Raw genomic sequence first — 24,469 nt, forward strand, 5'->3', positions numbered from 1 at the left:
ATAGGTTTTCTACTTTCATGCCAATATTGAAGTTTTTATCTGATCAAGTTTGTATCTGATCAAGTGTTTACATAAATGTTGTCACCACTGTCACCTGATTGTTCTGCACGCCTAATTTAATATATATAACCTATACCTTACTGATAACTGCACAGTATTGTATTTTTCCTCTCTTTTATTGTAAATCCCTTTCAGCCTTTTTGTGATTGTTTTTTGCACTTTGTTTCTTATAGCTTTTAGTTTGGGTAAGTTTTCTACTTTTTTAGATAAATATGAACTTGTGTACTTTCATCGCCTTATGGTTTGGTGCTGACACACTCAAATGTTCCTATTGTGGAACAATAAAGGTTTTCTATTCTAATTAATTGAGAGAGGTAACCATGACTTCTGAGATCACGCATAACCAAGTTACTGTTTGAAAATGTAATCTACATTATACTTTCAAAGAAGAATAAATACTTCTGATTTGGAAAATTAACTTTATGTTATAAATCACCACAGGCAAAATATGGCATACTTAACCATCTAAGAACTTGTAACAAAGAACATTAAAATAGAACCTATTTCTGGTCAGGAATATCAAACCATGGCAAAATGTATTTGCCTTTTGATCTGGGCTTCTCAGAAATTTTCCCACAAAATGTGTTGATTCACAGCATTCAGTCTCCTGTGTATAACACTGCATGTGGTTGTATTGTCTTCTTTTCAGACACAGTCTTCACTATATTTGCCAGGTCATCATAAAGCTCCCACACACATGGAGCTCTTCGGCAGTATGCAATGTAATGTCCCAGACCATCTTTAGTCAAGCTTTCCTTGAAAGCGATGACTCCTCTCAAAGAGAATGTCTTTCCTTGGAGAGCCACAGTGGGGGGAAATTCACTCAAAGGAAACTGAGTTGTGTTTGCAAGGTCAGTGTCAATCCATGTTATTTCTCCAATGCTGTAGCTGTAAGTAACAGTTCCAGCACAGAGCATTTTTCCTGAGGTGCTGGCTCCTGTTTTGAATTCAAGTGGACATTCTGATTCCTTCGGTAGTGGGCGAAGGCAGGGAGACTCCGGAAGGAAGAGTCCATTTTCCACTGAAATGTCAAGCTGAGCCATGCCACAGTCCATCAGCACAGAAATGTCAGGAGAAACAAATGGTACTTCCCTTGTTGTTCCTTTGTTTAGCTGGCAGAACTGTGAAGAGCAGTGTTTTGAGATGTAAACGCTGGATATATTTCTCATTGTTTTTCCAATGACCGTGGAGATATTGCACTGGGCATCGATTTGATGGGCACCAGACCTCAACTGGATTTTTTCAAACATTGCACTAAGCAGCTCTGCCCTCTGTGAATAGATCTTTGAGGTCACACCATCTGTTGCAATGGCTTTTACCAGCAGCAAGATGGGGTTGTCACTGTTGTTCCTGACAACATTGTGAAATGCTGAGCTGTCACAGAAAGCACAGCATAAGCACTGACAAAACGCATCAAATGCACATGTGTTCAGAACAGAGATTGTTGATTTCCCAACTCTAATCGGTTGATGCAGGTTTCCATTTTTTAATAGTCCCACTTTCACTCTTTTTGCCCCAAAAGATGGATCTGCATGGAGCCATTCAGTGCAGGAAGTGAGATAAAAAGTTATCTTCCTTTTTTTGGGTGGAAGAATTAGTCCCCTCCAGTTTTCAACCACGTCTTCATCTGTTGGAGGAATGTTTGTGGTTTCATCGGATTCTACAGATTGGTGAGAATCCATTCTTGTCTTGGCTTCAGCACTGTGGGTAGTCATGGATACAGAGTTTGTTTCGGAAACTTTTGCTAATCCAGATGTTTCCTCATCATTTTTCGCTTTTGCAGAACAAATCCGCATATTTCCTTCTATAAAGGAAAGATGACGAGAAATAAAACGATCAACTCGAATGGGTAAGTTCTCGTGTTTAAAAAGGCCATGCTTTACATTTTTTAATTCTGCTTCAACAGTGGCTGAGCTTGCTGTGAGGTTGGTGCTTTTGAAGAGGGGGACCATTACTCCTGTCCAAAGTGGTAAGTAACTTGCTAGTCTTATTATGTGTGGAACAATATCAGGGAGAAAATGGATGTTGTCCCTATCCCCATTGGCTGCAGCGAGTGACCTGCTCTCCTCGCATATGTTTGATACCCAGCCGCGTAGGTCAGTCTGGATCTCGTCAAAAGAATCCACTTGATGCATTTCATTTGGATCTTCAGCTGGAATGATGATGGAGTCTTCTGTGATCTGGGTTTTTAGATATTTTTTGCACATCTCTGATTCGAGAGGGACTCCAGAACTATCATCACCCTCTGCCTCACTGAGGGCCACAACAGTGATGGCATGTATTAGCTGTTTTGCATGGTCCAAGCATTGTGATTGAAGAAGCTTTGCTATTGCCCTGACAAAGAAATCTTTGACACGGTGTGACTTGTTTTTCAGGCAGTCCCACTGACAGATCATCTTTATGCAGTGTGCCACATCATCCCTGATAAAACAAGAAGGAAGTTTTGCAGACTGGTTCCCAAGTAGCAAACGGAAGCATTCGTTAATGTATGTCTTCAGATCGGGGTAAGGAGTGAAGGCCTTCACCAGAGCACCAAGAATAGCCAGAGAAAAGTCACTCACGGCTTCCTTTGGTATAGCAGCACCTGTACGAAGCCATTCTGTCAGCCATGTTGCAATTGCATTAATGTCGTGTCTCTCTGACAGCATTTGCACAACTGGGACTGAGCAGTTGTCCCCTGTCAGAACGCCTTGATATAAGAAGATGCGGCCAGATGTACCATTTGGTCTCACCAGTCTTCTCACAACTGAGCCAGTTGCGTCAAAGCAAATTACTGAGGGGCATTTTTTGGACAATGCCTTATACACATGTAGCTGTGTTTGACTCCAATAGTGGCAGAAGAACTTGTCTAGACCAATGTCTCTTATACTACCACTGTGAGGTGTGCTATATTTTAATAACTGCAAAGACAAAATGGGATCTTTGTCACCTAATTCCAAATCTCTTCTCTCCTGCTTAGCTTTTCGTAGGGTGGCCAAATTTGGAAGGTGACTTGGCTCAGCATCTCCAATATCCATCAAATCTGATGCCTTCGCTGACCTCCATACAGCCGGCTCCATCCTGCCCTCACACAGTTCTTTTGAAATCTGTGCACGAAGGTTTCCAGACATGAACCTCTTGGATTGCCCAGTGTGCAAGGAGATATCAATGTCTTCGATGGAACACTGAAGCAGCATTGGGCTGTTTACCGTTGGCTCTCTAGCACAAGTCATTTTAATATGGCCTTGACACTCTTTACATAAGCCTTTGATATCTATGTAGTTGCTTGTGACAGTTGGATAAACTTTTGCTCTCTGGAACACAAATGTACATGTGCTTTTGATCTTTTTCCAAATCAGATGGTTAATTACATGACTCCAAGTGCCAGGCTTCAAAATCATGTATTCCCTTTTGCCAGATGATGAAAACTTGTCATTATATTCCACTTTCTCAGGTACAAATTTGATCCATTCCTCAAAAGGAACTTCAAGCTGAAAACCTGAGCAGTCGTCTTGTCCAGGAGAAATGGAGCCTGAGTCAAACTCTGTGTCCACACTGCTCTCACGATCACTTTCCTGCTCACTGATCTCCAAACATGACCAGATGTTGTGTCTGTTAGATTTTACAAAAGTGTACAGGGCTTTTGGAGACATCTTGTTTTCCAGCTGCTGACTTAATACTGTCCAAATAGTGGCAGCTGGAGTGGCTATTTTGCCATTTAGAAGGATAGCTTCTTTTGAACTGCAGAGAACTGCAATAAGGAAATCCCTGTCTATTGATGGCTGTCGAGGCATCTAGTTAAAGAACGAAAAGGCTTTGATTAGCATTAATCAAAATATTATTCTGGCCAATATAATCTCCCAAAGCCACAAAACATTGATATTTCAGCATTCTATCACAACTCAAAAACTCAGTTTAAATTGTTCTCTCAAATCTGTATGCCATTTATGCTGTGTTGTAATTATAGTATGTTTTTATTTTATTTTAAATGTTGAATTTTTTACTACTACTTGTCTTGTGAATTTTCAATTGAAGTATCTGTTCAACTTTAAAAACGTGTCTTAGTTCTGTGGAGTCTACTGATGTAGCTAAACATTGATGACTGAAAATGAATGGAATAGCTGCAAAATGAAGCCTTGCCGAATCTTTGTTTCAACATTTTTTAAAAGTCTGGACTTTTAAAAAACAGTGTTTTATCTAAAACCTAAACATTATTAGCTTACTTACCTTGAACAAGTAGTAAAACGTTTAAATTACGGCCAAAACAAGGTAAGTGGTGGGGGTCAGTACGTGGGTGGAGCCAATCCCTATGACATTGCGTGAGAACTTAGTATATCAAAGTTGCCAAGCGCTTTTAAAAATTCTTACATTTAATGTCAGAAATTAGAAATTAATGCTTGACGCATTTTAAAATTTTATTTGAACAAAAAGTAAATTACTTGGTTATGAACTTTGAGCCAATGACCTACTCGCACTTCCGCTTTTGTCCAGCGTACACGAGCTGAATTAGATTATTAAAACCACAACAGTAACACAGAACAGTTATTGAAATTATAAACATTACATCATAGTGGTCGCAGACCATGTCAGGTTTTGGGCAAGGAATGTGTAGCTGCAGCTGGTGGATTTGTCCCCATTTGTGAGAGGATAATATTGAATTACTGTGTAGAAAGATAAATGTATTGGTGACTTAGTAGACATATTTAAAGCAAATTTCTTTGAGACCAAAAAAGTTTCATAATCTTTATTAAGGAATAAAGTGCAAAACACTATAACAAGGCATACATTTTACAACATCGGATAAAAACACAATTTAACTTGCATGATGAAAGAAAAACACGAAATTAATAACTGCTTGCTTGGTGGTGATGATGTTCAGCGCAGGCCATAGACGTCATCGATTTAAGTCGTCAGTGATTGCCTGAAAGAAAATTATATAGCTTGTACATAAAAGCGGCACAAACAGCATTAAAAAGGTAGACCACTCCGGTTCAATTTGGAGCAAAATGGGGGGATGGTGACCTCTGGATGACCTAAAAAAATATATTCTTTAATATCTCATAAACCAAAACTGCACAAACAAAAATTTTAACGGCACAAACCTGCACAAACGAAGCACTAAAAAATGAGCCCACTCCGGTTGAATTCGGAGTAAAATGGGGGGATGGTGACGTCATCGGCCGAAATTAAACCTTATAATATCTCAGATATTAAAACAGCACAAACGAAAATTTTAACGGCACAAACCTGCACAAACGAAGCACTTAACATTCTGTCTATTTGCTGGAATTTTTCAAGTGGGTGGGGTGTCAGCTTCACGCAGCTCACCTGGACACATCAGTCCTTCACAGAGGCTTTAAATTCAGTGTGTCTGAATATGTGGTTTCTCCACTGTCGCTACATGCATGCTCAGTATGAGGGATTGCTGCAAAGTCAACACCAGTGACTGTCCACTGTCTCTACATGCTCATCCAGGAGGAGTGAATGCTGCAAGTCACTGACTGGATGCAATCTGCTGGGTTTCCTTAGATAGAAAAACTTTTTATCTAATTTGAATAAATAACTGAATCTGACTGAACTGTTCAATGGTTACGATTAATTGGAATGTATGAACCTGACTGTTGTGAAGAACCTTGAGACGACATGTGTTGTGAATTGGCGCTATATAAATAAAACTGAATTGAAACTGAATTAAATTGGTTTCAGTTGTATAATAATTTAAATAATTAACTTTTGGAAAGTGTTAAATGGGCTTTCTTGGCCGTTTCAATGTAATTTAATGAGTGGAAATGAATAACTGGGTCATAATTAGAAACATAAACCCTTCAAAATTGAAACAGCTCACTTTACGTTGTGCACCTGCATGGACTCAACTGGTTTTGGTCTTCACTCCCGAACAAAAAGTAGCTCAGCAGTTTACAGATAACATGTAATTAATCTGAGTAAACCATTTGTGTATTTAACAATGTAGGACATGGTTTGGTATTTTCTCAGAAACATTAATCCTTTAATTCAAGTCAATCTATTGTTCAGAAAATGTTCCAGATCAGATTGCTTTCAACCACTTTCTGTTTTTGTGTTGATGTTGAATTCAACTCTCACACTAAGCACAACTGCAACCTTTATTATATTTTAATGTTAATAAAATCTGAGCCATAAAGGTAAAAAATGTTTAGAAACATCCCACATTAAAGCAACATGACTAGACTCCCACCAATTACAGGTCCTTCTCAAAAAATTAGCATATTGTGATAAAGTTCATTATTTTCCATAATGTAATGATGAAAATTTAATATTCATATATTTTAGATTCATTGCACACTAACTGAAATATTTCAGGTCTTTTATTGTCTTAATACGGATGATTTTGGCATACAGCTCATGAAAACCCAAAATTCCTATCTCACAAAATTAGCATAGTTCATCCGACCAATAAAAGAAAAGTGTTTTTAATACAAAAAACGTCAACCTTCAAATAATCATGTACAGTTATGCACTCAATACTTGGTCGGGAATCCTTTTGCAGAAGTGACTGCTTCAATGCGGCGTGGCATGGAGGCAATCAGCCTGTGGCACTGCTGAGGTCTTATGGAGGCCCAGGATGCTTCGATAGCGGCCTTTAGCTCATCCAGAGTGTTGGGTCTTGAGTCTCTCAACGTTCTCTTCACAATATCCCACAGATTCTCTATGGAGTTCAGGTCAGGAGAGTTGGCAGGCCAATTGAGCACAGTGATACCATGGTCAGTAAACCATTTACCAGTGGTTTTGGCACTGTGAGCAGGTGTCAGGTCGTGCTGAAAAATGAAATCTTCATCTCCATAAAGCTTTTCAGCAGATGGAAGCATGAAGTGGTCCAAAATCTCCTGATAGCTAGCTGCACTGACCCTGCCCTTGATAAAACACAGTGGACCAACACCAGCAGCTGACACGGCACCCCAGACCATCACTGACTGTGGGTACTTGACACTGGACTTCTGGCATTTTGGCATTTCCTTCTCCCCAGTCTTCCTCCAGACTCTGGCACCTTGATTTCCGAATGACATGCAGAATTTGCTTTCATCCGTAAAAAGTACTTTGGACCACTGAGCAACAGTCCAGTGCTGCTTCTCTGTAGCCCAGGTCTGGGGAATGCGGCACCTGTAGCCCATTTCCTGCACACGCCTGTGCACGGTGGCTCTGAATGTTTCTACTCCAGACTCAGTCCACTGCTTCCGCAGGTCCTCCAAGGTCTGGAATCGGCCCTTCTCCACAATCTTCCTCAGGGTCCGGTCACCTCTTCTCGTTGTGCAGCGTTTTCTGCCACACTTTTTCCTTCCCACAGACTTCCCACTGAGGTGCCTTGATACAGCACTCTGGGAACAGCCTATTCGTTCAGAAATTTCTTTCTGTGTCTTACCCTCTTACTTGAGGGTGCCAATAGTGGCCTTCTGGACAGCAGTCAGGTCGGCAGTCTTACCCATGATTGGGGTTTTGAGTGATGAACCAGGCTGGGAGTTTTAAAGGCCTCAGGAATCTTTTGCAGGTGTTTAGAGTTAACTCGTGGATTCAGATGATTAGGTTCATAGCTTGTTTAGAGACCCTTTTAATGATATGCTAATTTTGTGAGATAGGAATTTTGGGTTTTCATGAGCTGTATGCCAAAATCATCCGTATTAAGACAATAAAAGACCTGAAATATTTCAGTTAGTGTGCAATGAATCTAAAATATATGAATGTTAAATTTTCATCATGACATTATGGAAAATAATGAACTTTATCACAATATGCTAATTTTTTGAGAAGGACCTGTATAAGTATTCATACCCCTCTAACGTTTTCACTAGTTCTCATGGTGCAACCACACAGGTCAGTAGAATTTAATGAGATTTTATTTTACACACCAACAAGTAGTACATAGTGAAACTAACACTTTACCCATTCTTCTGTGCTAAACATAGAGATGGAGAACATCTGTGAACATCACCTTTCAAGTCTTCCTACAGATTCTCATTGTGATTAAGCTCTGGACTTTGACTAGGTCATTCTAAAACATTGATCTGCTTTGATTTAAACCATCCATTGTATCTGGCTGTATGTTTAGGGTGGTTGTTCTGCTGGAAGGTGAACCTCCACCCCAGTCTTAGGTCTTCTGCAGCCTCTAGCAGGTTTTCTCCCAGGATTGTCCTGGATTAGCTCCATCCATCTTCCCATCACCTCTGACCAACTTCCTTGTTCCTGCTGAAAAAAAACCCAACTAAATCTAACCCTGCTTTAAACTTCTCCAGAACCTTCTCTCTGGCCTGTCTGCTGCGTTCCTTGGCCTTCATAATGCTGCTGGTTCTGTAATGTTCTCTAAAGAACCTCTGAACCCAGAACATCTGGATTTAGACTCTGAAGGCTCAATAGCAATGCACTTTTTTGGGGGGGAGGGGGTAATAAAATAAAATGAAGTTTGTAGTTTTAAGGTTAAAAAAAGTTTAAGGGGTGTTATCATTTTCTGCAAGGCTCTGGTGATGTCTAGAACTGAACCCAAATTACAGATTGGAGTACCCCTGCTGGACATATTTAGTTACTAAGAACAGCAGAGTTTTTTTAATTGGTTCAGGTGTTAAAATAAAAGAAAAAGATTGAAATTTGTTTCATTTCCATTTTTAAATCAAATAAATGGTTTCTCTGGCTAGGGTTCTTCTTTACTTAAAAGAAAAAAAAAAACATCTGTATGTATTTCTACATTGTTTCACTCCTCTAGGTTCCTATCGTCTCGCATTATTCAATTAGCGCCCCCTGCTGTGCTAAACAACACAAGCATTTATTTATTTTATTTTTTTACTTTCGTTAATAATGCAGACAGGATGTCACAATTGTTTGCGTGGCTGGTTTTTCCCAGTCTCTCCTGAGGAGCTCTGCTGGTGGGCGCAAGTCATCATCTCCCACGGTGTTCTGAAGGAGCTGCTGAACGAGCATTCTTCACCTGATGGTCCACGTTGTTGGTAAATTCAAGTTCTCAATTAGACCTCTAAGTAGTTTCTAACCTGTCTTTTGAATTCTTCCAGGAAGAAGTCCTCCTTCGTTGTCTCCTGTCCCCAGATTTATGAAGCCACTTTGTCCCCGGATTTCTCCACGCAACATCACTTATTATCCGCTCGTTTCTGGAAAACCTTTCTACTGAACCTTCAGCCTCTGCCTGCCCACTCTCCAACAGTCGCGTGGAGTCACCAGCTTCTACAAGACTCACCACTGGAATCCCAACCCTGCCTCATAGCATTCCATCGCGCTCAGAACAGTAAGGCTTCTCTACCTATTAATCCTCCTTCCGATCAACCATTCTCAGAAAACTCCCACTAACTGTTGCTGTCCTTTCCAGAACCCTCAAACCCAGAGTACCTGAATCCAGAATTATCTCTCCTTCTTGGTGTCAAAATAAATCTTTTAAGTGTTTCTTCATCTCCAGTTTGTGTGGTTCTGCATGTGGGTCAAAAGAATACCTCTGAAAGTCACAGTAGGCTGCTAATCAAAACAGAGATGTGGACTTAACAAAAGTAAACAGATTTTGAGTCTGCTTCTGGCTTTAAACATATTTTAAAAAATAACTGTAAAAATGAAAAAACAATAGAAAATGCTTACAGAGCGGCTCAATGTTCCAGTGGTGGTGGTTGTAACTGCTGGTCTTACATACAGCAACAAACTAAATATTAAGGTTTTAACTGAAAATATGACTTCAACAAATGAACCCCCATTTAATTTTTCTCATGATTGACTAAATGACTGAAAATATTGCTGCCAATTTTTAACTGTAACAAACGGCACCTCATTCCTGGATAGGTCTGGTTTGGCACTGAGGAAGAGAGGTAAGATGTTATTGTTTGTTTGAGTGAAGGTAATATAGATGCCATTGAACGAATATGAGGAGACCTTACTGTTGGGGAAGGACGGAGGCTCGTCAGGAGGTGGCAAGTTTCCCACAGAGGCTGAGTTTGGCAGGAGGTGTAACTCTGAGGTTTTCAGTACTGTGAAATCCCTCGGGGTGCAGCGCTTCAGATGAGCAATTGGTGTTGTAGGGTGGACAGACAGGTGAGCAAATGTTCTGTGTTTCTTGGAGGAGATCTTTGAGTCCAGAGGGCAGGTAGCAGGAGAGGAAGGGAGACTCTGTCATGTCACGGAGTTGAGTACAGGTTAATTGTGTGTGTGTGTGTGGTTTTCTCTCTCTCAGCTCTTCCTGCAGGGTGTTACAGGCAGGTGCAATCACACAGCTGAGGATAATCAGGACTAATCAAGGAAGAGCTCTTAAGCAGCTGGAACCCTGAAGAAGGCATCAGATTGTTAACTCACCTGAGTGGTGAGGCCAGCTGACTAGCTCCATTACTTCTTTTTTCCTGACCGTGTCTTACCATAGTTTTGTGCTCCTCTCTCCCAGAGTGGATCTATGCCCCGGAGATCCAGACCTGGATTTTCATCTGCCATCTTTGTATAGGATGGGTAGGGAATGTTGAAGCACAAAAAACAGGCATAAAATATTTAAGAGCACCCTTCATAGTTCCCATATCTGATACACCTCCTTGGGGATTCATTAGACCGGATGTAGCCTTAAGATTGATATAAAAAAAACCAAAATGAAATAGTCCTAAATCAAAACCAAAATCTGCTATAGTCTAATCATATATGTAAAATCTCTTTATATGCACAGATGGTTCCACAAACGGCATTCTTGATTTCACAATGGAACGGTGCAGATAGAAACCAAACCAAATGATCATTTAGCAGAATACACAACAAAACTTATAGCAATTATTAGTACTTCGTTGAATAAACAGCAACAACAAATTACGCAACAGGACCTTCTACTAGCTTTTCATTCTGGCTCATGTAGGCAGAGATAGAAATAAAAAACGTTTTACCAAACAATCAATAATAATTTAAACAGTGCCTACTGAAATTCCCTCTATAAAGAACATGTTCCAATGGTATGGACAGTATAATGGGACATCAATGGTAATAGTGGCCACCTTTTAAAATATTCAAGATTGTGTTGGTAAAAAACAAATATGAGTTAGAAATAGGAGAGAATGACTTATCACTACTTCAGTTAGAATAGGACACATAGGATTGAATGACATACTTTATGAAATAGGTAAACATTAAACTGGACAATGTTAGCATTGAAATCATCCAGGAGTAAAAATATTACTGGTGTACAACAGATACAGCTTAGAAGAAACAGAAATATTAAAACAAGTGAATAAAGAAAATCTTAACTCTACTTTAAGCAATTTTACTGGGACGATATCAGAATCTGTGAATTGTTTGTTATTGTTCATTTACTGCCACTCCAGTCCGGTAGGTGGAGGTACTGCACGTTTACGCTGGTTACCAACCACCAACATCAACAGAAGAAGAAACAACTCTCCGTCTTTGGCCGATTGTTGTAGCGGGAGGAGCGACGTCGGAGGCTAAACTGCGCAGAGTCGCAGGTTGTGTGTTCCAGGTTTGAAGACGAACGGGCATGACTGGCGGGAATACGTTTCTCAAGAGCTCCTGTAACACCAAGGACCCCGAGCCCAGCATGGACGTGGACATGGATTCAAGTCGGACCGAGAGCGAGCGGGGAGACCTGGACAGCAGTGTCCCCGTTGCGTGTTCCTCCAATGGCAGCGGCGGGGAGGAGGACGAAGCGGAGGGCATCGGCAGGCCCGGAGAAGCCAGGGGCTCAAGTAATCAGTTCACACCGAACAGAACAGGCGAAATCGCCATCGGCAGGGAGCAAGAAGTGTCGGTGGAAATTGGAGAGACGTATTTGTGTCAAAGAACCGATAAAACATGGCGTGAGTAAAACTATGGTTCAGTTGGTTTATTTCTGATTTAGTTAGCTGCAAATTACGTCAATTTTTAAGACAAAAATACGCAAAACTACATTGATTTACCTATATTATTGTTATCCGACCATAGATGCGTTTCAAGTATCTTAAAATTAGCGGTCTGAAGAATAGTTATATTTCAAACAGGTAACTTTTAAACCCTAGGTCTCTTTTTGACAAATTTGCTCGAAAATACCCGAAATGAATTGAACATTTCTCAGGAACTACAAGGTTTATATCAGTTGATCTGATATCAAAATAAATGTGAGACTCCAAAGAATACTGTGAAAACCCCTTTGAAAGTATGTAGTTGCAAACCACAGTACGAGATCTGACCATTAGCTGCTCTAAAATTCATGCAACAAAGTAAAGCAAGTACGTTGTAGAGAGGAATTAGTTGATAAAAGTCCAAGCGAACCGTCTAAATCAGACATTTTGGCACCATGTGTGCCAACTGAAATTTATCAGGTGTTTTTTATGGGTCCCCCCCACTTATATTTTACCATAGTCAATCCACCTAATAACAATTGTGTTTGGGTTTGTTTTAGAAAACACAACAAACTTACTGTATATATATCTTTTCAAAAAGATAAAAAATCATCTAGAGGAAATAATGTTTGACTTCAATTGTAACAGATTTATTAACAATAACTTTTCAAATGGAATTATAAAACGGTGACAATGCAAACAAGAGTTCACACCTATCTGTCAGAAAACATTATGAACACAGGTAGAAACTGATGAAGGTGGTCCTGCTTGGAGGATGCCCATCTAGATGCTGGTGGTTGATCATCATCCTCATAGTATCATAATCATTACAATCACTGAAAAATCACTTTAGGAGATGAGATATAAAATAATGTTAAAAGATTGATATGAACAGATAAAACATGCCTGGGTAAACAGCTGTGTACTGGAAACCATTCAAAACAGTTTGAACTAGGGCTGGGTGATAAAACAATGGAGAGATATATCGCAAAAATAACTTTTCAATTTAGCTTTATTGAAATACCGCCAATTAACAACACATGTTGTCTCAAAGCTCTTCACAAAGGGTCTGGAATGGTGCGGGGTTGTTGGGGAGGTCAGATTAAACTACTATTTGGCCATTTTAGAATGGGCTATGTGTAGGGGCACTAAGTAAAATAATAAACTGATAAAGTTTATCCATCTAGAGCCCACTGATGGTCATTGTTATACTAAAAACCACAAGGATTGGGATACCTCTCTCTGTCAGTCTGATTATAACCATCGGAAAAGAGAAGGGGTCATACAGGTAGCAGAAATGGAGGGTGTGTTTGGACCTCAACCATAACTGAGCTGGTTTAGGCTAAACCTGACTCCCCCTTACTCCAACCAACAGGGAGGGAGGAAGACGGAGGTAAGAATAATTGGAGGGTGTTGTTTCCTGTTGCATTGTGTGAAAGGTGGGTAACTTTAAAATGGGTTAAGTCAATTCAATCAAATCATATAGATTTCAAGTCAGGTTCATACATTCCAATTAATCGTAACCATTGAACAGTTCAGTCAGATTCTGTTATTTATTCAAATTGGATAAAAAGTTTTTCTATCTAAGGAAACCCAGCAGATTGCATCCAGTCAGTGACTTGCAGCATTCACTCCTCCTGGATGAGCATGTAGAGACAGTGGACAGTCACTGGTGTTGACTTTGCAGCAATCCCTCATACTGAGCATGCATGTAGCGACAGTGGAGAGGAAAAACTCCCTTTTAACAGGAAGAAACCTCCAGCAGAACCAGAACCAGGCTCAGTGTGAGCGGCCATCTGCCACGACCGACTGGAGGTTTGAGAGAACAGAGCAGAGACACAAAGAGAACAAAGAAGCACTGATCTAGGAGTACTTTCTATGGGAAGGAAAAGTAAATGTTAATGGATGTAGCTCCTTTAGTGGTTTCATCTAGAAAGAAAGAACAGATAAACTCTGATCCAGTTTTCAAGGTTAGAGTCTGAAAGAGAGAACATAGAGTTAGTTACAGTAGAAGCTCAGTCAGTAGCCATGTCTAGGAGAGAGAAAGGGTTAAACACTAAAAGACAGGGCCATGTGGATCATTGGTAGAAGGTGAGCATTAAGTTGTTGCCAGCAGAAGCTCGGACGATGTCACTCTCCAGAAAGGTGTCACAGGTAGACACAGAGTCAGGCCAGGTGTAGCTTCTAGGAAGATGTTATGGTTTTTAAGATTTTTTGTGATGACTGATTTGCTGTGTACTTCATTGACGTTTTTAATGATTTTATATTTTTATAATGTAAAGCACTTTGAATGCTGCTGAAATGTGCTATACAAATACATTTTCACTTCTCTGTCAGAGCAATTTTTATTTGCAAAAATTTGAATATAATTTCGTTTTATGTTCTTATAATACACATAATTTACTCATAATCCTTTTTGTTTCCACTAGGTCTGCTTTGAATGCTTAAACTCTTTTTTTATTCCACCCAGAATCAATAAGGTGGTGTTAGTGGGGTCCACCTTGAAGGTATTGTTTGTCCGGTCTGGAGAAGTGTCAGGTTGTCATTGTCAGGTCAGTGAGGTTCAGAAGTCATTCAGAACCTTGGTGTTTTGGTCATTTGGTCTGTGCACATAATGTTTTATAGATCCAGCCTATGCAGTCAGCAAACCTTCCACACAGTGTGATGTTATTTCTGCTGTAGGTGAGGTTGTTAGTATCTCATGTAGACTGACATATACTGTTGCATTTGGAGAAGATCTCAGATTAAATAAACTTAGTTAGAGCTTCAATCCAGGTTCATTTTATGTCTGCAGACTTTAGCCAATTTTTCTTGTTGTATACATAGTTCTGTTAGCTCTCCATACTAACCCATGAGATGCTGGTTTGAAAACCTGCACCAATTAACGTTTTACTCCCATGTTAGTAAAATCAATCATTATTTGCTTCCATGGAGCACTGTGGACTGGAATGCTGTCCAGTCCTGCTTTTAATGAAACCTTATGATTAAACTAATTGCAGATTTGACATGGTTGCACAAAATATGTTGTGACATTTTTCAAATTATCCTTCAATTTATGACTTTTGAGAAATGGGACTTTTTGCTTTGAACCAGCACAGAGACTTCTGCTGTTTTACTTCCCCATATTGAGAGAGAAAAAGTTATCATATCTAAGGTTCTACTTCTAGAGAATCACACAAACTTCTGGTGGGCCGGTTTTGGCCCGTGGGCCTTGAGTTTGCCATATGCAGGATAGAGTTAAAATCTTTATCAGAGCTCTCAGAGCTTCTGCTGTTTGCTGAAGTGTTATCTTTGTTTTCAGGCAGCTGCATGCCTGTGTCACGTTTAATGCTGCAGTCATTTCACAGACTGCCTCACGGACTAAAACTGGGAGCTGGTTCCACAGGAGAGGAGCCTGATAACTAAAGGATCTGCCTCCCATTCTACTTCTAGAGACTCTAGGAACCACCAGTAAACCTGCAGTCTGAGAACAAAGTGCTCTGTTAGGAACATATGGACCAATCAGATCTCTGATGTATGATGGAGCTAGATCATTAAGGGCTTTATATGTGAGGAGGAGAATTTTAAATTATATTCTGGATTTAACAGGGAGCCAATGAAGGGAAGCTAAAATAGGAGAAATATGATCTCTCTTTTTAATATTCATCAGAACTCTTGCTGCAGCATTTTGAATCAGCTGAAGGCTTTTAACTGCATTTTGTGGACATCCTGATAGTAAAGAATTACAATAGTCCAGCCTTGAAGTAACAAATGCATGGACTAGTTTTTCAGCGTCACTCCTGGATAGGATATTTCTAATTTTGACAATGTTCTGGAGATGAAAGAAGGAAATCCTGGAAATCTGTTTAATATGGGATTTAAATGACATGTCCTAGTCAAAGTTAACACCAAGGTTTTTACTTTATTATCGGAGGTGGATCAAATGCAGCACTGAGATCTAACAGAACCAGAACAGACACAAGTCTATTATCTGAGGCCATAAGAATATCATTAGTGACTTTCAGCAGAGCTGTTTCAGTGCTATGATGAGCTCTGAAACCTGACTGAAACTCTTCAAACAGGTCATTGCTGTATAAATGTTCACACATTTGATTAGCAACTATTTTCTCAAGAATTTTAGATAAGAATGGAAGATTGGATATAGGTCTGTAATTTATTAAATCATCTCGATCAAGCGAAGGTTTCTTAAGTAAAGGTTTAATTACAGCTAACTTAAAAGCCTGTGGTTCTGATCCATTTACTAAAGATAGATTAATCATATCTAAAATGGGGCTGGTAATCAGAGGGAACACTTCCTTAAATAATTTGGTTGGGATTGGGTCTAACATACAAGTTGAAGGTTTAGATGAAGCTAATATTTCTGATAACTCAACTATGGAGCTGCCAATTACCAGAGGTTTAGGGTGTGTCGCTGAGAAGCCAACTTCTCAGCGACACAGACGGGTTGGTGGTCACCTGTGGGCTGGGATCTAGGACTATTCTCTCTACGTACCGTCACCCAGCCGGCCTGAGGCCCCGGCTGCGCGGGCTCTGCTGGAGGACTGCTACGGGGAGCTACCCTCAGTGGCTCCACGCTGGCTAAGGGGCCTCGGCTATCTGCTGGTTTTTCAACAGCGCGGAGCCGGGCCTCCAATTCCGACACCTCGCCACCAAAGCTACAAAAGGCTACATTTATTACATGTACCATTATCACTAAAGGAGGCAGAGGAGTAACTGAACATCTGACACAGAGAGCAGGAGAGAGGAGGAGACTCAGAGAGAGAAACAGCAGAACGGGTAGCCATGGTGGAGCTAAAGCTAACGCTAAGCTAGCGACCCCTTATCACTACCAGAAAAAAACATGTGAAACACGGAGTCCCCAAACGTTAAAAGCAGCAGGCGAAAGTATGTATTTTAGCGTGCTTATGTATTAGAACAAGTCAGAGATATCACAGTAGAGAGAAATCAGAGCAAACGAGAAAGCCTTCACACACCAAACAATCCACCGAGTGCAACAGTGAAAGCAGGAAGTGACGAATACGCCTTACCATGCCTTCTTGTGATTGGGTTTTTTCCTCAATAGAGCTATGAAACATGATTGATAGACTTTTCAATAGATGGCGTTTATCCAGGTTTTGACAGACATTACGAATAGCCAGTGATAATAAGAGTTACTCTGCTGGACCAATCATGTGGCTGGAAAACAGAGACGCAAAGGTAGGTTGACACAGACAGCACAGTAGCAGCCAGACGTGCTAAATGCTATTGTTTGTGCAGCTGTAGTCTCTTACTTCAGGTAACAGGTAGGACTCACACTGAAAAAAAAGAGAGAAAAAATTTGTGCCTCGAATGAAGAAAAGACGGAAAACACAACGAACGACATCATTGACAAGGAGGGTTCAAGCAGCTTAGTCGTGTGGCTATTTCGGCTATTTAAAGTCAGTCAAATGATCAAAGTATGTGCACTGCAAATTATTTCGAGCGCATGTTCAGACGAAGGTGGGGAATACCACCAATCTGTTTTACCACCTGAACCAGTGCCACACTGGAGCACGCCGAGTGTAAAACGTTACAATCCCAGTAAGGAGCAACTGGTAAGCCCCCGCCTCCTCCCTCTCTCCGAAAACGTCGCCTGTACAGCGGCAACAACCGACCATACAGTCAGCTTCTCATGTGTTAAGAAAATTAAAGTGACAGAAAAAGCAGGAGTTTGTATTGCAAAAGAAGATTTTAGTTTAAAGAATACTTTTAAACCCTTTAGACTTTTACCTTCAGGTGGCGCTACAGAGCGCTGTCTGCTAAAACCAGCCGCCACAGAGACAGTTTCTTCCTCCAGGCTGTTTCTCTGATGAACTCTTGACAGTCAGATCTCCAGAACAACACCAGGCATACTTGGACCGATACCACATTATATTCTATTGGAAAGCCTCTGTGTATATACAGGTCCTTCTCAAAATATTAGCATATTGTGATAAAGTTCATTATTTTCCATAATGTAATGATGAAAATTTAACATTCATATATTTTAGATTCATTGCACACTAACTGAAATATTTCAGGTCTTTTATTGTCTTAATACGGATTATTGTGGCATACAGCTCATGAAAAGATAGGAATTTTGGGTTTTCATGAGCTGTATGCCAAAATCATCCGTATTAAGACAATAAAAGACCTGAAATATTTCAGTTAGTGTGCAATGAATCTAAAATATATGAATGTTACATTTTCATCATTACATTATGGAAAATAATGAACTTTATCACAATATGCTAATATTTTGAGAAGGACCTGTATGTACATTTAAATAGGTACTTTATTTTCATTTATATAGAAAAAAAAGAAGAAAAAAATCTTTACTGAGAGCAAAGTGTACTAGAGTCAAATTCCTGGTTTGTGTCACAAACTTGGCAATAAAGCTGATTCTGATTTTATGTATCGTAAACAGTTGAATAATGTTCGATGACATGTTCAGCATTTTGAAATAAAATATTTAAATCAATAATAACCTTCTGATATCTTCAAATCTCACTTAATAGTACCAGGAAACATTAAAGAGTGACAAAAATAGTGATTTATTTTATATCGTGATATATGTCAATATGACTGATATGAAAAATATTATCGTGATTGTTTTTTTTTTTCCATATTGCCCAGCCCTAGTTTGAACATAAACTATATTTTATTAGCCTCACAGGATTTTATGGTATCAGAATGAACTTTAATGTCCAAGTTTGAGAGTACAAACAAGGAATTTAACTTCTGTTTCCATCGCTCACATCATACAACAAACATCAGTCCATAAGAACAACCGCAATATAGGAAAACAATTTTTTCAATTTGTTCTTATTTGTTTCCAGCAGAGTAGCAACTACTCTGGCTTTAAATGGTTCACTGTTTTCATCAGAGCAACAGCCTGGGGAAAACCTGTCTCTATGATTGCTTGTTTTTTCAACAGCGCTCTGTAGCGCCACCTGAAGATAAAAGCCTTAACAGTTTGTGTGCAGGTTGTGTGGGGTATACAGAGATGTTAGCTGCCCATTTCCTGACCTTTGACCTGTATAAGTCCTGGATGGAGGGAAGCTCAGCCCTGATGATTCTCTCTGCAGACCTGATGACACTGAGATGGATGAAGACAGGACAGACTGAATGATGGCAGTGGAGAAGATGATCAGCAGCTCCTGTGGAAGGTTGGACTTTTTGAGTTGCCGTGGGAAGCTCAGTCTCTAGCCCCTTTTCCGTGTAAAGCCCCAGGATTTGTTTTACCCGGATAATAGGAATCCCAGAGAATTCTGTACTTTTTTTCCATTGCCTAGAGAGGCCACAGACCATTTCTGTAAATCAGCCTAATGACGCTCTGTGCGTAAAAACCTGCAGTGACCTAGTCAGACATTTTCAGCTGCGTGGGGCATTTTCTCCGCACCCCATTGGCTGGATGATATGATTCACTATTCGCAATGGGGGAAATAAATTAGCTGTAAAGCGAGGGAATATTGTGTCACAGTTTTCTACACGGTTGGTAGCTCAGATAGTTTTGCATGTAGTGCAAATGTACCGCTGGAAAGAGCAGAGTCTTGTGTAACCTATGTTACTTAAATTGAGTGCCCGTTCAGCCATCAGGGGCGCCGTTATAAAGGGAAACGCTCTCAGAGTACGCCCCGTTCTGATGTCACGTCCTCCTTGCTGTTGGCTGTGCATGGCTGGAATAAACAAATGACTGATTCAACACGAAATCTGATTAACACCTTATGTAAATCTTCCCATACTCATTGGTCAGGTTTTTTTTGGACTCCCTGAACTTCTTCTAGAGTGGCGAGCTGGTAGGATTATTTATTTTTCCCTTTTGATTCGGGACCTTGGACACTGTGAGAGTCCTGTTTTTTTCCCCCCAAAAGGAACTTAACTAAAAGAACATGGACAATAACTGAACTTTCATATTTAGGTTGGATAACCACAAACTGAACCATTTTGATTGAATGACTGGATACTTGTCTAATGTAATATTGTCTTGACACACTTATCTGGTGTCTGTCTAATTATTTGTTTGTTGTAATTTAAGTTAAATATATATTTCTGAATCAGATGAGCATTTATTTTTTATTTTTCCTCTGGTTATGTTGTTCCATCCCAGGCTCCTATGACGAACTTAATTTTCTGTTGTCAGTTTTGTTAATATCTTTGCGATAACTGGTCCATATATATATATATAAAAAAAAACGTAACCCATACAAGCATATTGTGTCGGTGTTACATTTGGCGAGCTAGCCAGGAGCCTGGTTGTGGGTGGACAAGTAATGATTGATTGATGATTTGATTTTGATTGCTCATTGCTCATTTGATGTGGTTAATGAATATTTCTTTTGTCGGGTTCCATTATGGATTTTTAAAAAAAATCAGGGATAGACACACAGAATTGTGTTATCATTTCTGGTGTAACTCATACAGACAAAGATGAAGAAATTATAGATGTCTTAAAGCGATATGGGTCTATTAAAAAAATAATCGCTGTTGATGATGTAGAGAGTCCGCTTAATGAAAACCTGATTATTGAGTATAATGATAATAGTGCTTTAACTGCACTCAAGCCTATTTTGCCACATACCCGTGTTTCTGGCGAGAATCCTGAAATCAAATTTTGCGTTACATTATCTCCAGACCAATGCACAGGCACAGGGGGGTCGACCACATTCCCTAACTATATGGATGAACTGAAATATATTGCACGGAGAAGTGGACAGAAGTTTGATGTTGTTCTACAAGAAGTGATGTCACAGATAAAGACACATTTGGACACTTTGGAAATCAGTGAAGAGGAGGAAGAAGAAGGTGCTGATCAAGCTGTGGGCTCAGTGCTTTTCCTGCCCGGCCAGCAGGGGGCACCAAGTGGAGCCAAGTCACAACCTCAGTTTCCTGTTGGTTATTCGTTAACTGATCAGAGAGAGTCAGTGTTTTCCCAACAGAAACCTTCTCTTTTAGCAACTCATTTAAATCCCCCTGAAATTCAAAAAGTTGTTGTGGAACATATTGTGAAAACAGAAGAGCTTCTATCGCACTCTGCATCAACATTAAGACTTTGTCCATTCTCCGGTAAAGTACCTAAAGCTACAAACGAAGTGGACTATGAAACCTGGAGATCACAGATTGATCTTTTGATGGCTGATGATAAGCTACCTTTACTGTACATCACCCGGAAGATTCTGGAAAGCCTTCATTCTCCTGCTGCAGATGTTGTAAAAGGGCTGCAACCTGATACATCACCAGCTAAATATCTACAAGTTTTGGATTCTGCATACTCAACTGTGCAGGATGGTGATGAGTTATTTGCACAGTTTTTAATTACATTACAGGATCCTGGGGAAAAGCCCTCTGGATATCTGCAACGGCTGCTCTTTACATTAAACACTGTGGTAAAACGCGGTGGCGTGGCTTCCATTGACATTGACAAGCATTTACTGAAACAGTTCTGCCGAGTTCTGCTGGGATAACACCATAATCAGTAAGCTACAATTAGAGCAGAGAAAAAATAATCCTCCTTCATTCTCTGAACTACTGCTCCTCCTGAGAACAGAAGAGGACAGACATGTGGCCAAAGAAAGCTTAATGAAGAAACATATTGGATCTTCTAAGCAGCGAGCTACTGTGCATGCTCAGTGCCTGCTCCTGTGGTCATGCGGATACAGACATTCCTGCTATCACTGAATTAAAACAGCAGATGAAAAAATTACAGCAACAGATGTCTGCACTTTTGGCGCAGAAAGCTCGCAGCCCCTCCAACTTGGCTAACCGCGACAAACTTCCACTTCAAGGAAGCAGCAGAGCGTAGACAACACGACCCAGACCGGGGTTTTGTTTTAAATGCGGAGAGGATGGGCATATTGCTCCAACATGCAGCCAACCAGCCAATCCAGCTCTTGTTCTTCAGAAGAAAACACGGCTCCAGCAGAAACAAGAGCAATGGGAGCAAAATAACGGTCAAAGTAAACAGTTAAACTAAGTGCAGTTTCTGCTGGTGGGCAAGCGGAGGCTGCTGCATCGGAATGTCCCAAGCTTACACCTCAACAACAATATGACTCATTACCTAAAGGGCTTGTTGGAACTAAATGCACTGCCCCGGTTATCATACAAGGAACGCCAATAAAACGTTTGTTGGACAGCGGATCCCAAGTAACTACCATTCCTGAATCAGTGTATATGGCACATCTATCAGACCTTGAAATGCAGCCTCTGAATGACCTTCTTAAAGTGGAAGGGGCATCCGGAGAAATGGTGCCTTATCTGGGTTATATTGCCCTCAACATCACATTTCCCCCAGACTTCTTGGGAATCCCAATAGATGTTACCACACTTGCATTGGTTGTGCCTGATTTCAACCCTTGGTTTTGATAGGAACTAACACCTTAGACATTGTTTATTCACTATTCAGTGAAAAATGCCCAGAGTTTCAACCGGTGCCTTATGGGTATCGTGCTATACTGAAAATATTGGAACATAGACACAGGAGGAGAAAGGAAGGACACCATGGAATTGTAAAAATCCTCAGTGTGACTCCAAAAACTATCCCTGCTGGTCAGACGGTCATTCTGGAAGGCATTGCTGTCTCCCACTCGTTACAAGCAGAAAAGGCTGTTATTGTTGAACACCCCACCTCCGTCCACTTGCCTGGAGGAATAGTGGTGAAATCCTGTCTCGTTGACTTCTGAAGCCACCAGCCAGTGTTACCTGTCTCAGTCTGCAATGAATTTAAGCATAATGTTACTTTGCCACCACGAGTTACAATTGCTGAACTAAGTGCTTTCCAGTCTGTCTCTTGTTCCAAACAATCCGTTGCAGAGTTCACACCTTCCAACTCGACAAAGCCTAAATTTGACTATAATTTTGGTGATTCACCACTCACACTGGAGTGGAGGAACAGGACATAAATCGTATGGAACTCCGTGATAACATCCTCGTGAGAAGAAGGCAGCTTGGAAGCCAGTTGCAACACCAACTTGTGCTGCCACAGGAAAGCAGACCTGATGTGCTGTTTAGGTTGCATGATCAAATGGGCCATATAGGCATTGAACGCGCTCTGGATCTTATTCGAAACAGATTTTATTGGCCAAGGATGGCTAGTGATGTTCATACCAAGATAAAAACGTGCGAAAGATGTGTAAAGCGCAAAGCGCCACAAGAGAAAGCTGCACCTATGGTGAACATTAAAACATCATACCCCCTGGAACTTGTCTGTATGGATTTCTTAACATTAGAGCCTGATAAAAGTAAAACCAAAGACATCCTTGTCATTACAGATCACTTCACCAAATATGCTGTTGCGGTACCAACCCCAAATCAGAAAGCCAAAACTGTGGCAAAATGCCTGTGGGAAAATGTTTTTGTGCATTACGGCATACCTCAAAAACTCCACAGTGACCAAGGACCGGATTTTGAATCCAGAACAATAAAAGAGCTCTGTGCACTGATAGGTATTCAAAAGATTAGAACAACACCCTATCACCCCAGAGGGAACCCAGTTGAACAATTTAACCGGACATTGTTGAATATGCTGGGTACACTAGCAGATCAGGATAAAACTCACTGGAAGGACTTTGTCAAACCTCTTGTGCATGCCTATAATTGCACACAAAATGACACTACTGGATTTGCACCCTACGAGTTGATGTTTGGGCGACAACCAAGGCTTCCTATCGATCTAGTATTTGGCCTACCTGTGGATAAACCCAGTCAAACTCACTCTGAGTATGTTCGAAACCTACGATCACATCTAGAGAAAAGCTACCAATTGGCTACCGAAAATGCTGAGAAGACAATGTTGATGAATAAAGCTCACTTTGACCGAAATGTTATTGTTTCAGACTTGGAAGTTGGAGATCGTGTGCTGGTTCGAAACGTTAGGATAAGGGGAAAACACAAAATTGCCGACAAGTGGGAGCGCGATGTTTACGTGGTTGTCAAGAGGGCTGGGAATTTACCCGTGTACACTGTAAGACCCAAGCAGGCAGACAAACCTCTGAGAACTCTCCACCGTGACTTGCTTTTGCCGTGTGGATACTTACCTGCCACATCCCACATCAAGCAACCACCTACGAAAAAACAAGTCAACTATACCTCATCCCCAAGCTTTCCTGAAGAAGAACCAGTGTCGGATGAAGATATCCTGTTGTCCGATTGGCACAATCCACTCGGTGCAGAACCTATTCGGTTCACCACTTCACTGCACATTTCCAAACCACGTCTGGAACCGGCTGCTGAGCCAACACAGCCTGAACCAAATACCTGGGGCCAGCCGGAGGTGACTTCGGCGCAACCCGCAGAAGAAACAGCAGGTACTGAATACAAAGACGACTTGGAGCCTTAAATGGTGCTAGTCCCCACTGAAATCAATAGATCTGAAACTGGTTCTGATCCCAACCCCACCTCAAGTGCTGCAGACCCTGATATTTCTGATATTTTTCATGACACAAATGTATCAACCTCAGAACCACAACAGCAAATGAGAACTTCAACACGAATCAGACGACCACCAAATAAATTTCAATATAGTAGACTGGGACATCCCATCCTGAAAAGTATCCAACTACTTTTCCAGGGATTGAGTGAAGCATTCTCTACAACCACGCACTACGATGATGACGAAG

At 40.6% G+C, this 24,469-nt stretch overlaps 1 protein-coding gene and 2 long non-coding RNA genes across 3 annotated transcripts in view; 2 read left to right on the plus strand and 1 right to left on the minus strand.

Moving 5' to 3' along the window:
* Positions 1-805: 805 nt before the first annotated feature.
* On the plus strand, positions 806-2,334 carry LOC124864651. The gene is made up of 4 exons (XR_007037334.1): positions 806-911; positions 1,038-1,144; positions 1,967-2,029; positions 2,149-2,334. It is a non-coding gene; the product is annotated as an uncharacterized LOC124864651 (long non-coding RNA).
* Positions 2,335-8,631: 6,297 nt separating this feature from the next.
* On the minus strand, positions 8,632-10,210 carry LOC124864767. Its single transcript, XR_007037355.1, has 2 exons — positions 9,936-10,210; positions 8,632-9,853 (listed from the first exon to the last, which is right to left on the minus strand). It is a non-coding gene; the product is annotated as an uncharacterized LOC124864767 (long non-coding RNA).
* Positions 10,211-11,410: 1,200 nt separating this feature from the next.
* LOC124864720 (histone acetyltransferase KAT8-like) overlaps positions 11,411-24,469 on the plus strand; it is a 34,807-nt gene continuing 21,748 nt past the window's right edge. Inside the window, exon 1 of the mRNA XM_047359596.1 lies at positions 11,411-11,837. Coding sequence (XP_047215552.1) covers positions 11,519-11,837 — 319 coding nt within the window. The 5' untranslated portion in view covers positions 11,411-11,518. The remainder of the gene's footprint in view (positions 11,838-24,469) is intronic.

Source organism: Girardinichthys multiradiatus, chromosome Y, assembly GCF_021462225.1.
Source record: "Girardinichthys multiradiatus isolate DD_20200921_A chromosome Y, DD_fGirMul_XY1, whole genome shotgun sequence".
NCBI lineage: Eukaryota > Metazoa > Chordata > Actinopteri > Cyprinodontiformes > Goodeidae > Girardinichthys > Girardinichthys multiradiatus.